We start from the raw sequence: 16,043 nt of genomic DNA, 5'->3' as shown, positions 1-16,043 counted from the left end.
TCGACTTCTCCAACCTCCTATGGAGCACTAATCCCAGCCTACGAGGATTCTAATAGCTTCTCACAGAGCTGGAGCACACCTCTCTGAAAGGACGCCTGACCATCTTCTAAGGACCTTGAGTGATTGGAATGCCACATGCCACGAGGCTGCTCTGATGGCTAATTATCCTCACCCTCATCCTGCACACACGAGATGAGGAGAGAAATTAAACGGCACACCAGGGCTAGGAATCCACACACTTTCTTTCACACTTTTACCCTACCAACAGCGGTAGGTATTAGTTACCCAACACTGAATTATTGATCTCAGTGCTAGCCAAAGCTGAAAATGTTCATTGCATGACTTATACATGTTAGGCGTTGCCATAAATTTTCCTTGGTGTATTCTGATTGTTTCTCGGTATATCAAAATGAGAAATAGCATTGAGCTCTTCATATCATATGAATCAAATGAAAGGAAAGCAGATGAGGAACAAGAATGTATCCAACATGCAAGAGTGATATGTGCTGGCCTGATCATTTTTTCCTGGTCTTCTCAAGCCCATCCCTTTCCCCAGCAATTGTAAGAGGTCAATAAATATCTTCTGAGCTTTCCCATGCTGCTCTGTTTATGAAAGTGCAGCTCAAGATACCCAAACTGAATGTGGTTGACTTTTATATTTGAAAGAACAAATCTGTGCTGTTAGAAAACTGAAACAATTAAAACAAAACAAAGAATTTTTTGTTTGTTCGTTTGTTTTGTAGTGGATATCTAACATGATTTTGGACCAGAGTTAGGCTCAACAGCTGTACTAGCAGACTAAATAAAGCCAAGTTATGGAACTAAGAGCTGGCTCCCCATATTCTATAAGGTTATATTGCTGGCCAAGCTCCTGGCAGAGCTTTGGCCCAGACCAATGCACTTTCCCAGATGGTGGCCATTATGATTTGAGAGTTAGCACAGGACAGGGATCTTTCCTAATTTGAAGCCTGGGTGCATCCAGCCTGTTTTAAGAGAGAAAATGTTAAGCTGTATGGACACAAGCTGTGCAGTGCCAGTTGGCCTCAGGACCAGAGATAGATGCAGCTAGTGTGAGCCTTCAAACTGATGTTAAGGGATAGGCCTCTTCACGTCTCTTGAAATGTACACTGAATTATTTCATTGATACTAAAGACCAAGCTTAGAGGATTACCTGCCTTCATTCCAGCTGTGTTTCCCTATAGACACCCCACAAGAGAAAGTCATTTGCACGCCATCTCAACAGTATAAACCAAGAACAATTCATGAAAGAAATTCATCAGATCAGTGACAAAATGTTCTGTTCCTGTGAATTTCAGCCATCTTGACACTTCAGTTTTCCTGTATGATGATCAAGAAGCTGTGCTTCATGAAGTGAACTCCACTTCACTCAAGTGCCTTTGTGATTCCAGATTCTGCAATTATTGATTGCAACCATCATTATTTTTCCTTCCACACACAGAACTTAGACCTTTTTAAAAAAAGTGACTTGAGAACAGGAATTATGGAAACTGTTTGCATTATAAAAGAATAAATTAAATTTGAAGATGCTGGCAATTCCATTAAATATCATAAAATACCTGAACTTTCTGATGGAGAGACCACCATATTTCATGATCCAATGTACAAATGTGACACTCATAAATAAAAGTTTGTGTTGCTTTTGAAAGTTTACAATCACAGGAAAAAGCCTCGCACAGCGAAATCCTTTTGCCTTCAGTGGGCTCCATCCTGGATAAACTGCACCTGGTTTATAAATGATATGTGTGATATGGGACCGGCTGTCACCAGAGATCATTAGTGGAATTTAATGCTTTTTCCACTCCAGAAGACCAATTGAAATTCAACTGATGCCACATCGGGCACTGTTAATGACACATTCCAGTTGTTGTTAGAACGGGCGTCAGATGGATACTGACCTGATGTGCACACACTTACCCATTTCACTGGTCTTACTGAAGGACTGCTCACTTACTGAAAGGCCACTGCAAAACCTAATGGCTAAGGCTCCATAGCGTCCAGTGGCTTCAATTGAAAAGATTCAGCTCTGCCATCATACTTACCCAAGTAGGTTAGCTTCCTCAGTGTGCTGTCGAGATACCAGTCACAGCTCCTGTGATGACCATAGGAAGGCAGAGATTGGAGTGGCTGTCCAGTCCTTTTCCCACAGGACACCACAACCTCAGGCTGGGCAGGAAGATCCTTGTGTTCCACCAGCAAGTAATTTCCAGTTGTGAAGTTGCTAAATGTGACTGAATACTAGAGGAAGAGCCAAAATAAACATGTCTGTCTCTGTGATTAGAGTTCTACAGATTGTAGTATAAGAGGAATAAAGGGGATGGTGTTCCACATGGGCAAAAGACTTTTCTGAGCAATACGTATTGAGATCTCTGGAACTGAGTAGGTAAAATTAAGTAGGAGGTGATGATGAATGCAGATAAAATCATCTCCCTTTGTCACCTTAAAAGATACAGAGGAATAATACCTTCAGAAAACTATGCTTTGTGATGTTTTAAGATAATATGAATTCTGTTAATTTCTTCACACCACACTTTAATCCACTACATTCAAAACCTTATTCCTACTCCAGGTTACTTCTGAGGGCTTCAGAGTTAGGTCACCGTATTTGAGCTCTGCTTACAAATGTAAAGAGATTTTCTCTCTGCCCACCCAGAAAGAAGAATGAACGATTATATTGTCTAAATATAATGTACAAATTACAAAAAATGTCTGTGTTACCTGGAGCTGCTTGCTGACCGAAGGGCTGTCAAATGTCAGTGTGTAGGTCTCTTTATCCAGGAGCAGACACATCCAGCCATGCAGGTCTGAGAGAGTGTCAGGGACATAATTGACTGTGGTTGTCTTATTCCTACTGTCAATCACAGTTAAATTGTAGGGAGTCTCTGGAGCCTCTCTTCTGGAGGAAAAATAGAATATAATCCCTTTTTGTTACTCATCTTTGTCATTTTGCAACCTTTACATTTTAATTTACAACAATAAACCTTTACAGTTTGATTTTTATTTGAATACTGTAGTAAATATACGCTTTCTCTCAGCATCCAGATGAGAACTTAACACTGTTTCTGTTTTTCACTAGTACTTTCCATGCTTGAATTACTCAGAGGAAAAAACTCAACACTATCAATGATAGTAGTATCCATCAGCAGTATTAATAATATCATGAATTGAGGCTGAAATGGGCGTAACTACCAGTCTTGAGTATGGCAAAAATTTTACAATGCTTTCTCTTCAGGGGCAAATTCCACCATTTTCCTGCACATGGACTTTTTTTTCAAATTATGCTAAACTGACCTTGATTTTTTGAGATTCTTATTAGGAAGATTGCTAATTTCCCCAAGATGCCAGGTTGTGTATTGTAATGTCTAAAAATACGGAACACTCAGCTTTCAGGAACTGGCTTATTGAAACCAACAAACTACACAAAAGAAAGGATAAGGTTGGATATCAGGGAATATTGCTCCTTAGAAGAGCGGTGATGCAGTGGCACAGCTGCCAGGGAGGTGGGGGGTCACCTTGGAGATGTTTCAGAACCGTAGGGATGTGGCACTGAGACGTGGTCAGTGGGCTGGGGTTGGGCTTGGGGATCTTGGAGGTCTTTCCTAACCTGAATGATTCTGTGATAAAGATGAAAGGCATTTAACCCTTTTGATGTTCAGACATTGAATATCCACGTTTGATTCATCATCTGATTAGAAACTGCTTCAATACAAAGACCTATATTCTAGTCCTCAACATCTTGCATTTCTGCAACAGCTCTCGAAACTGAGGGAAACTATGGCTGAAATTATGCTCTGGTTGGCTACACTGTGCCACTGCTTTAGCTCTGGAATTAAGACTGAGAATGTCTTTGTGTTTTCATACCATAGAAGACACCACAGAGGGCCCTGTTGACATGTAAAGCAACCTGGACAGTCTTATTCTGTAAGAGAATCATGCCACTTCCATTAAATGTCAACAGAAAAGTAATGGTTAATCTTCAAGATTGAAGGTGCTAAAATATTGTTTCAATCAAAATGTACACAACACCCAGGTGCATGTGATGTGTGAAACATGTAGGAAGAGTGACATAACAGCAGCTGGAATTTTAGATCTTAATTTTAGGCACTGAACTAAGGTCGTATCTGCCTCTTCTACATTTTGTGCATAGGGAATTGCTAGAGATAAATGTCCCAGGACTTCAGATCTCATTCTCAGCTGTGGAGAAGCCTCGCTGGCTTGCCAAGATACCTTGGGGCTGTGAGTCTGCCACGATGAACGCAGCAGATTTATGAATGAATCAAATGCTGCTGCAGAATCGAGGCAAGTTGGCCATTTCACCTTTAGTCCACTTCGTTTTGGCATTTGAGCTGACACCGAGCTAAAAATAAAAAATCCTTTTAGCATATCTGAAGGAGTATTTCTCATTCTCAGAGTACTATACCAAAATGAGGTATCTCAGAACATTACTCAGTGCTCCAGACTGGATGCAGGCCTCTTTCTCAAGACAGACAACGCTGAAGTAGATGTCATCTCTTAATGTGATTTACTGTATCTGTAATTTTGGGGGCTCTTTTGTTCCTCCTCTCTAAGGGGACAATAATTACAGTAGCAGGCACCTTGAAGGTGGGTTGCCTGCAGATTGTTTTGTTTTTTCCTCTTTTAAAATCATTTCCAATTTTGCTTTGCTGTTCTGGTGCCTGTCATGTTGGCAAAGGGCTTTCTGATTACCCGGAAACATTCAGCTGAGAAACAGCAGTGGTAAACAGGGGAAGTGTGAATCAGCGAAGAATCACTCAACCAGAAGATATTGGCAGACCAATGAAACTGACTGGAAGGAGTTTATAAGGCTTAAACTGCTTTCGTACTACTAATAAACCTCCTCTTATAGGCATTAGCTAGACCAGGATATTAGGCTGCTAATTAAGCAAGTAAATGACAACAAGCACATTACTGCCGCAGCTATCAGCACCCGCACAGGTATTCAGGAGTACATTTTTAGCAGCAGTAGCATGCCAAACATGGTGTGGTGCAACATTAAACTATGTTGTACATCAGCATTGTCTTATCGAGTTACCAAGGTACACAGTGCCACAGCAAGAGACAGAGTCTGACACGTCCCCTGTGCCATGTAAATCCTTGCCATTTTGCTCTTTATTTTTCATTGATGGGGGTCTGGAACTTTATGATCCTTGGGGTCCCTTCCAACCCAAGCCATGCTATGATTGCTGGAGAAGCCTGATCAGACTGCTTGAACCGCTTTTCCCAAGAAAACACTTTTCATGCATATAGCAAGGTAGTCTGGGTTCCCTCACTTTCATTGGGAAGTTTGTTCACGACCTGGAAGGAAAGGGAGCAGGAGAGAAAGACTGCCTGGCATCTCATGGCCAGAAACATCTGGGATTTTCTTGACATGGCACACCACGTTCTTGCTTTTCACGTTCCACTCCTGACATAGAGTCAACGCACACACACCAAAAAAATTGGAAGGAACATGGAAAATGCAATTCTGCACAGAACATTCGTACAAGGAAATAATGAGCTTGACACTACACTCCCCTTGAAAGGATTGTGCTTGTTTGTTCACCTATCTGCCAAACAGACACCAAAATGGAAGTACTTTACTAATGGAATTGCCAGCCACAATTAGCACCATTTCCATTTGCCCTAAATAGCCAGCGATTTCACTGTGCCCTAAATAGCCACCAATCTACCTCTCCTTAATGTTAATGGAGCAGAGTAGTGCTCGCACACACAAGTATTTCTAATTCAGAGGATCTGAGGGAGCCTGCACGCATCATTAACATGGAGAGCTTCATTATCAGAGGAAAGAGCCTTCCCCCGAACTTCCTCTGGCTTTATTTGAAAGAAACTAGGAGGCAATGGTCTTAATGCAAAATTAACCCTCACTTTAAACTGCTGGAAGCCTTCACAAACTGTAAGAGGCAAAAAAAAAAGAAAAAAAGGATGACTCATTGAAAAGGCTGTATTTTTATATAGAAGCAGGTTTCAATTAAGGAGCAATTTTCTCTAGAAATATGGCAGGATTGCTAGATAAGACTTTACAGTCTGAGCAACAGTTTACCAATGGTAATCACATAAACTGTTACATAATGCAGCTCAAGTGCATTGTGCACAACTGCTCGGCATAGATGGCCCTCCAAGGATTTGTGAAACCAATCCACAACATCAAGGAGAACAAATATTAACTCTCCTGTTTATGTTTACCATTAGCTTCCTTATCCTAAGGGTCCATATCTGTGCGTACAAAGGCAGACGCTGTGCTCAGCTCTAACTGCTTTCTGTTTGATAGATCTGAGTAATAATCCCTTATGATTATCCCTTTCCTAAAACAGGAAACAATACAGCATCTCACTTCAAACAGGACACCAAATGTTTATAGCAACTCATTTATTGTTGGCCAAATGGAGGCTAATCCCAAATTATGGCCACAGCAAACCCTTTACATGTTTGATGCTAGGCCCAAGAGCTTTATTTTACTTTTGCTTTACATTTTAGTTTAATTGCCAAGAATCTGAATTTTCATATGCTTTCAATAAATGTACTTATCTTTGTTGAGACATACCTTGTTTCAAGCCTGACTTGTATTGTGACTCCTTATCGTCAGTGGGCTTCTGTAGGCAGAGATCTTCAGGAAACTAAGAAGATTGCTGTCCCCAGTCCTGAGCGGCTATTATGGGATAGGCCTTTAGACTTTGCAGTGCAGAAGAACTGAGATGATGTCAGCAACTGGAAGGGTTGTGAACGACAAGCTAAGAGGGCACCTTTTAAGGTAGCTTTCAAGCTACCTGCTTCTGTCTTCCTAACTTATTCCTGTTCTATGATCAGTTCACCAGCTTCTACAATTTACAGGCTGGTATTTTAAGGAGAACTAAAATTAGGAATGCATTCTGAGCCGGAATATGGCCAGTAAGCAAGCAGCTCAAACAACTCTGCAGTGTAAGCACAGCAAAGACCTGCAGATGGCAGCTTAGTCACTCCACTTATCCCACATCAGGTGGAGTTCTGAAGCACCCAACAAGAATCTTAACATTTGGATGCATGTACTTGGAGCATGTTTTTACAGCACTCTCATTGCCCACTCAATCCTGTAAAAATTAATGCAATTTTTGGACTAATAATTCTTTGGTTATGATAGCATGCCCAGCTGGTAGACTGGGCATGAATCTATTCAGCCCATAAGAAGCATCCAAATAGCTTTTCATTGAAGGCAAAGAAAGCACAGGACTATCAAACTCTGCCTCAATGCTAAATACCTCCCTCTGCACCTAGGAACACTGGAGCCAATAGCCAAGCCGAGGGCTAGGCTCAAGGACACATCTTGCATACTCATAAGCCTGTAGAGGATACAGCTTTATTGCAAATACTCTAAGGTGTAAGACAAATATCAAGAGGTCCTGCACTGGGAAGCAAATCTCTCTTTGGTGAGCTGGCAGAGATGAAGCTCTGAAGCTCAGCTGATGTGCTTGTGGACTGAACACTCAAAAGCCAACCCTTAAATATTTGCTTCTATGTGATGCCACTGAGAAAGGCTATTCCATGAGGCCAAGTGAGCACGCATGCTGCCCCATGTGTGAATCCCATCATGTACGCAGGGAGGTTATACTACCAGAGAGCAACTGAGCACGTACACATTGAGTAAAAAACAACAGTGACAGTCAGGGTGTTTCACAGCAGGCGGGTGTTCATCTGGAGGCACCACAGTAAGTAAATATCAAAGGAAAAGCAAAACGAGAGTAACTGTTTGAACTCTCTTCAAGACTCAAAGACCCAGACGTAGGGGGTATGCTATTCTTTTCACTCTAACCCATCAGCAACGGCTGGGTGTGCAGCAACTGAATGCATGCACTACAGGAGAGGATATTAGACCAGATTTAAGAATTAAGGCTATAAAGAAGAAGTTAATCTTTTCCTCTGCAGCAGACGAAGAAGAGGGAAACAATAAAAGGCTCAAACGACATGACTGGTGCTGAGCAAGACCCAGCTTTCTGCAGGGAGAAGGGAAAAGCCAATGAAAGGGAACAAGAGGCAAACTTCCTCCTGGTACACGAGGTTGCAGTGTTTGGAATCCCCTTGGCCACGAGGTGCTGTCTGGCTGCCGATTATTCTAATGCACTCCTCTTGTAAAAATTATGCATAATGTGAAGAAACTTTAAAAGTCACTTAATCACGTTATGACAATTTTTTAATGAAAATTTGTTTTAATATTAATAGAGACTCATATTTTCTCCATAATATGGGTAGCAGTGGCATTTGGAGCAGCCGTATCTAGCCTGCAGCCATGCTGCACTGTGCCATGGCATAAGCTGTTCTTCAGATTACTCAATAACTTTCCCACATATAAATTTATAAAGACTTTTATAAGCTTCAATTACATTTTTAAAAGACATAAAAACCCTCTTTAAAGAGTGTTTAAGTGACACATTAGTTTAACTTTCAACTGGACTTTGTGGAGAAGGCATTGTTACAGCAATGCAGATTTGGAAATGGATCCCTGTTGCTCTGGAAGTTGTTGAGTGCAGTAATTCAAGACGGGGAGTCAGCAACTGCTTAACATTCTTGTTTTCTATAACAACAAAAATGGGTTCCCAAGGTTTTCCTCAAAAAAAAAAAAAATGAAATAAAAAACTCAGACGTTTTCCAGACACATCTTGTGGAAAAGATGGTGCCAACATGCTATTGTACCCTGGTAAATTAAACAGAATAGACAGATAGACAGCGGGGTGCCTACATTCAATTGACCACATTGTAACTGGACGTGCTTTGGGCTTGTGTCAACCGATCCTCCCCCAGACAAATCCCAAATGGGAACTTTGCTAAAAGGCAGCACTGATACAACTTTCCTGATCTTTTGAAGGCTAAGAAGGTGCATAACGCAGCTGTGGCCAAGCCTTGCTGGTTGTCCTCAAAGTCAGGAAACGAGCTTGAGGCTGCTGAGATAATGGTAACTACGCTGTGCCAAGCCATCTCCCTCCTGTGTGAGTAAACCACAGAATGGCTGAACTTGGGATGAATCCTGAGGGGTCATCTGGTCCAAACTCCTTCCCAAACAGGACCATCAGATGCTGTTTGGTTCTCTGACCAACCACCTTACCATACCAGGACTTCTCTTGCGAAATCCTCCCTCAGACTTTAAGATTTTTGAATCTGGAGTCCAGTCCTCAGGGGGAAACAAATAAACACGCCAAGTCCCTCACGCTTTTTATCCAGGAGCACAAAGACCTGCACCAAGAGAGGGCTACCAAGCAATTATTTAATTGCTACTGCCTGAAATCATCTCCTTGCTCAGAGTAAGTTCATATCAAAGTGAGGATGCTGTTATGTTGACACTTCAGTCTGATGGTCAACAAATGTGTTTCCCAATCTTAAAGCCTGGACTTAGAGGCTCACATCCCATTTTTTCATCCATGGTTTTCACAGTCCCCATCTTCCCAGCTGTAGGGACTTTGCATAAATGGTGAGGAAGAACTAGGAGCCTAATGAAGCACAACCAGGAACTAGCAGGCTGCAGAGTTGACAGGTTTATGTACTCTTGGGCTGGCAGAGCACTGTGGAAAGATTACTTCCAGAGCTACATTTAATTCTTTGCTCATCAGAAACTAAAGAAATCCAAGCAACAGTACTTTCATCCTTTTACTGAGAGGAGTCCAAGAGACTGCATTGCTAGGAAAACCTTCCTGTCACCCAGCCTATCTTTCTTCTTCTGTCTGCTCAACTGCTGCCAATTGCTCCCAGTCACGTTTTGTTATACTAATCCCAAACAATTCCCTTTTTATTGCAAACACTCTTCAAATACATCTGGACAAAATTCTCCCTTTCCCTTTCCCTTTCCCTTTCCCTTTCCCTTTCCCTTTCCCTTTCCCTTTCCCTTTCCCTTTCCCTTTCCCTTTCCCTTTCCCTTTCCCTTTCCCTTTCCCTTTCCCCTCCCCTCCTCTCCTCTCCTCTCCTTCCTTTCACAGCCATGTCATAGTTCACTAACTGACTTGCATCCTTCAGACTTTCCAGGTCCTTTCACTTTCCACCTTGCTTCTCCACCAACTCCTTTTTGGAGCAAGGCATCCCTTACTCACTGCTCAGAACAGCTGCTGCTTCTGTTCATACAGTCACCTAAATATGACAGTGACTTGGCTGGTAGGAGCTGCTCAGGAAAGAGGATCTGGAAGCAGCACAGACAGGATGCTCTGTCTTCCAGGCTTAACACTGATCTCTGCTATCCAGACTGCTGATTATCTTTGACTTAGGTTGACTCTCAGTTCATGCACATGAATAATTATAAAAGGAAAGAAAGGTTGGCTGAGAAGTGCCTGATTCCCTTGATATGATTTACCCAAAACTCTGAAGAAATTTATGGGGAAATAAAGTGTAGATCAGGACTCAAACCCATATTTACATTTGCTCCTTAACTACCTTTTGATGCAGGAAGGAATTACCTGCTCTAGGACACATTAGTGCCCACATGGTGACCGCATGTACTTCAGGATGATATCTAAGTGTGTATGGCTTTGACTCAATTTGAATTCGTTCATATGAGTTTTTGGTTCACCTGCCCATCTGTAAAGTGATTCATTCATTTATGCTTTGGGTTCCAAGACAAAAAAAAATGTTATTTTTATTTCAGGATATAAACAGAGGTGTTATCACAGTCAAGTGTAAACCAGCATCTCATCTAATTCAGAAGAGCAATTATCTAGTTGCCAGTAAAGCTCTGTCTCTCACAATCACGAAAGCTGACTCTTGAATTTCCTATCTCCCTTCTACCACTTTCTGATGCCATAATACTGATGGTAATCTATAATCATATCAAAAAATATGCTTATGTTGTGATCTGGGTCAGTCTTAATAAGGTTTGCTGATGTGAATTGTCTACATTTACCTCACAGAAAACAAATAAAAGCAAAATGAAAGACCACAAAGACCTTTTGAGGTAGGTAAGAAAGACATGGCCAGAACAGAATGACAGAAAGTATTCTTTTAACTAAATATATCATGAAGTTATTCTACATTCCGTACCATATGGCTGCTCATTGTATGAGAGATGGGACTGGGAAATAATAAAACACTGAATCTAGTTTTAGTAGAAAATATAATACACAAACCCAGCTTTTCATGAAACTAACACAGAAATGAAATACGATGCCAGAAATATTCTGCTGAAGATGTGGAAAAACAATCTATTCATGACCACCCATTCTTTGGGAATTTGGGGGGAACTCTCTCACAGTGAGCATAAGAGGAAACATCCAGACCATGACTTAGACTCTAATTAAATTAAAATAATTTCTGTTATTTTAAGACTGCGTCTGCTCATCGGGGCGGTGTTCTCATAATCTGTGGCTATTTTATATTTCAGCGGTCAGAAGATCTTGGCAAAGTTTCCAGCTCACCCACTAAATTTCTGATTGTGGCTGAGGCTCAGCCATCAGTTTCACCCTGACCACACTGAGCCACATTCCCAGTTCTACAAATGCCCATTTATATCCCTCTGGTAAGCTGAAGAGAGACGAAATAGCAATACACCACAACCTCCACTTAAAGGTCAGTGTAATGCTGTACAAAGAACAATGTGATGTCCTGTCTCCAGGATGAGATTATAGGTGGAAAACCAAGGTAACATGGGGTGAGCAGCTTGCTGAGAACCTCAGAAAAAACAAATTAAATATGAGCAGGCCATTTCTAAATTAGTAAATCAATTAAACAAAAGAGAGCTCTCTGGCCTGGAGGCCAAGGGATGTTTATACTCTCTGTAGTTGTCCATACAGGCGAGTTCTCCTCCTCAAAGCCATGATGACTGCACCCAAATTGCCCATTGGAAATGGTCCCTATCCTCTCTCTCAAGCCATGCCATGGGAACTGCCTGGCCAAAAACAAGTAGCCTCAGCAAAGAGATCGTGCAGACAGCAGCAGAGTCTATCTTGAGTCAATACAGAATCATAGAATTGCTCAGGTTGGAAAAGACCTTAAAGATCATCAAGTCCAACCACGACCTAACCATAGTGCCCTAAGTAACAACCTACCACTAAATCATGTCCCCGAGCACCACACCCAAATGGTTCTTAATCAAATCCTGACATTCAACCTAAACCTCCCCTGGCACAACTTGAGGCCATTTCCCCTCGTCCTGTCACCAGTGAGAAGAGACCAACCTCGCACTCGCTGCAATCACCTTCTATATATATATAATGCAATATAGAACATAACAAGTGACGTCCATGCCAAATTTTGAAAAGTAGCTTTCTTACTTACAAGTAAAGAGACATACGGTGGAAAACAAGGTCCTTGCTGCATACACTGCCACCCAAAGCATGGCTGAAATTGGCACTGGTTGTGCAGGAAGCTACAAGGATGTCTGTAGAAGGGAGAATACGACTTCCTTCCTTCCCAGTGACAGAGCCATCAAGATCCTCAAGAATGGCAGCATGTGGAAAGGGGAAGGACACTTGGAAGGGTGAGTTGGTGAATGTCAGATGTTCAAGGCTCACTGTAAACCCACCTGCGAGGAGCAAACAGCAGTTTAGAAACACAGAAGAAAAAGAGATAAAGTTTTGCTTTATCATCACTTTGGAAGTGTGACTACTGATTCAAAAAGAGAAAAATGATAAATAAATAAGAGGAACAAAAAAAATGTTTGCCATGTTCTGGCCAGGATCCTGTTGTCTGATCCAGGTGCTGCTCTACCAGCATCTCCTGAGTGACTCCAAACATCTCTTTGTAAGTCTCAGTGCCAAAAGCTAGTGTCCCCATGTTCATATATAGCACCAGGCACAATAAAGCCTTGGCTGAAAAGTGTGGCTGGAGTATGTTTACTCTACTGTTGATACAGATAGATTCAGCAAGGAGGAATATTCATGTGAGCTAAAGCACAGAAAGGTTTTGAACACATGAATATTTCCAGAAATGACAGAAAATTACTGTCCTATCAACCAGAACAGGTCAGTTTTGGCAGGAGTGTCCATGTGCCTCATTTGGTTACTATTTACCTAGCATACTGTCAGTTGTAGCTTCTCTGAGTCAGATTTTACTATTCCTCCTGTCCTTTGATCTCGGCTCCTGAAGTCTTTTTCTCTCTTATGTTATTGTAGGGCAGTATACGTTTATATATAAATATATTTAAGAGGTAATTGCAGTTGGAACGCTCTTCAAAGAGCCTTTGGGTACTTCTTCAAAGCTTAAAAGGATGCTTAGTTTACATACGTTATCTTAGGCAAATTCACCTAAGGTTTAGGCTGGCCTGAGGTAGTAGCTTGGTAAAATTCTGCAAGGATGTGTCATAGCTATTAAAAAATCCTCACTTTTGAAAGTGAAAATCCTCCCAAAATGAAGAAGCAACAAGTCAGAGTGTAAAAACCCATTTCTACGTCCCATTGAGGAAATGAAATCAGTTCAAAAATAAGGCAACCTTTGTCTCAAAAAAACACGTGATACGTGGTTCCAACTAAATGATGAAGCTATTTCACAGGCAGATAATTCGGATAACTAGCAACCTGACCTTAAGTGCACATAAAGCAGAGCAGTCCAGCAAAGTCAGCAAAATGCGGAGGGTTAAATATTATTGATGGATGGTTGCTATGCATATCATCACATGATAAAGTTTCTCAGTTCATCTGTGCTGCACAACATGCACTTTATTCATCCTGCAGCTACGTATCACCATCCTATGGCCCACCTCCCTGTGAATGGGCAAGAGCTGTTAGGCTGGTATCCCCACTGAGGAAGTGAAGCTTAGAGAGCAATGATTCTGAAAACTACTGCATTGAAACATAGGGGAAACACACATACAAACCAAAACCTAGTCCTGGATAAGTTACCTACAGGTAAACATGGTGATAAGATGGCTGAAACCAAACAGGTATTCTTCGTCATTGCACAATACTCATTCCAGGATTCAGCTGAAACGTCTATCAGTGGTTATGGAAGCTGAGAATTCCTAAATAGATTAATCTGAAATGCAACAACTGTGCAAACACTGCTAAATGGGTGTAAGTTATACTCACCCTGCCCTCGGTAACAGCCCGAGCAGGTCCTGATAGCTGTGCAAGAGCTCATATCAAAGTTTCTGAAAGCTGTGTTGGAGACGAATAGCTGGAATCTTTTGGGAGTTTTCAGTCCTGCTGACATGCAGGTGTTATCCTGCCATGAAGAAATGAAGAACACTGGGAAACAAGTCAACATGTGGATGCCCAAGCCTGATGAGTTCAGCATGCAGCAGCTGCGATACAAGATGACTGCACTCAGGCCTCTGGTTCTGGAGTAGCGTGTGCTATTTGAAGGACATGCATTACCTATTGTGTCACAACTTCTAATAATTCAATAAATAACATCAGTCTAATTCACCATGTATGGTATGCAGTAGTGTTTCTTTCAGGGCAGCAATGACTTCGTTTGCTCTGTCAGGCTATTGGCTACTAGGAAAAATTGGACTTCTCAAGGGAGAATACACTGTACTGCCTCCTTGGCTTTACCTTGGTTTGTCCATCAGGCAGGAGATTTCCATACTTTATAAACCCAATTATCCTAATTGATGTTACAAGAAAAATCTGACTGCTGAGACACAGCATATTTCCTGTGACTGGGGGTGGGGAGAGTTTAAGCTGGACTCTCTTCAAAGCTCTGGTTGAATTCAGGGTGTATCAGAACAATAAGAAATTAAGTAGATCAGCAAGAGACAGGAAAAAGCATAACACGTGAAAAGGAAGAGCAAAACCACAAGTGATGAGGAACATAAAACAGAAACTAGATTTCATGGTGGCTGTGGTCCATGACAGAGGGGGTGAGTGCATTCTCTGTCCATTTATTCTGGAGACAGGCTGGGAAGAAAGAAGTATTTAAAGCCAGGGGGTAGTCTGGAGGAGAAAGCTGTCAGGAGCATGTGATGCCATTTCTGAGGCCAGTAAACAGTTTAGGAAAACAACTCACAGAAGTTATGACAGAGAATCAAGGGAGCAATCAGTGCAGTGTGAAAGCATCCTCTAGAATGCAAAATTTAGAACAGAACAGACTTTTAGAAACAGTTTGTCACTTCAAAGGGGTGTTGTTATCTTTAGTCTAATTAAGAGACAGCGTCTTCATCACTTCTCTTAGAGCAAAACACCCGGTGTAGTGGTCCTGGTCTTTGTGCCACCTCCTTCTACATCACTGCTAAACAGAAATCACCTTGCTGCTGGTAACAAATCAGATTTGTAGGTTTTTAGCTTGTACTTGCCTGTTCTTCCACCATTTCTATGGTTTTTCATGATCAGTATATAGAACAAGGGTATGAGATGGGAATTCCTCCCCTAGTGTGCATCACATCTCAAACCTACCATGTTGTTCCTCAAAGAGCCCCACACCAGCACTGAGTTTCTTTATGAAAGCATGGATGAGGCTATTTGAAGTCTTTCCCTTTTTCCCTTTCTACAGACCCTGGATCTGGCCCTGCTCATAATGTGTAAAATGATCAAAGCCCCAGTACTGAAATGCCCTGATATTTCCAGAGCCCACTGGTTTAAAGCACCACATTCAAAAACTGTTGGGGGAGCAGAGAGAAATATCCACTGTTCCCATTAAATTAGTGTCATAAAGTTTTAATTGATATTAAAGAGACATCATTATTAAAGGGAGAATTACATAAATTAAGATGTAAATTATGACAAGGAGGCTCTTATCATGAGATAATCAAAGATAATCACCCCCCTGGGGTGTGGGAAGAAACAAGGCACAGCTGAGCGCCTCTAAATCTCTTAACAAGTACAGCATCAGAGTTCTACCGTGGATCCTGCAAAGCAAAAACAAAGACACCACTCTTTCATCCCTGAGAGAAATCCATTGTGTCATTGAGCCACTGTAGGACTGGACAAGAGAGACCAGGATTGTGTCCGAACCATGTGCTTCAACAGAGTTACAGCAGAAATATCTTCTGTAAGGTTCTGAAGAAAACTCATTTAGAACTCTTTTCTGCTTGGTCGGAAAGAAAATTAAATTCATAAAAAGCAGCAGCAACCTAAGCAGTGCAAAAAAGACCTCAAAATCACAAACAAGCTGCCATGGCCAGC

At 41.6% G+C, this 16,043-nt stretch overlaps 1 protein-coding gene across 1 annotated transcript in view; it reads right to left on the bottom strand.

The window, feature by feature from the left end:
• Positions 1–16,043, bottom strand: part of PKHD1 (PKHD1 ciliary IPT domain containing fibrocystin/polyductin) — a gene marked incomplete at both ends in the record, with an annotated part of 221,724 nt that overhangs the window by 90,083 nt on the left and 115,598 nt on the right. The window contains 4 exons of the mRNA XM_079532472.1: positions 2,061–2,256; positions 2,737–2,914; positions 12,259–12,505; positions 14,007–14,142. Coding sequence (XP_079388598.1) covers positions 2,061–2,256; positions 2,737–2,914; positions 12,259–12,505; positions 14,007–14,142 — 757 coding nt within the window. The remainder of the gene's footprint in view (positions 1–2,060; positions 2,257–2,736; positions 2,915–12,258; positions 12,506–14,006; positions 14,143–16,043) is intronic.

This window comes from Tetrao urogallus (assembly GCF_951394365.1).
Source record: "Tetrao urogallus genome assembly, chromosome: 2".
NCBI lineage: Eukaryota > Metazoa > Chordata > Aves > Galliformes > Phasianidae > Tetrao > Tetrao urogallus.
The sequence above is the reverse complement of the archived record's forward strand: the minus strand, read 5'-3'. Positions and strand labels throughout refer to the sequence as shown.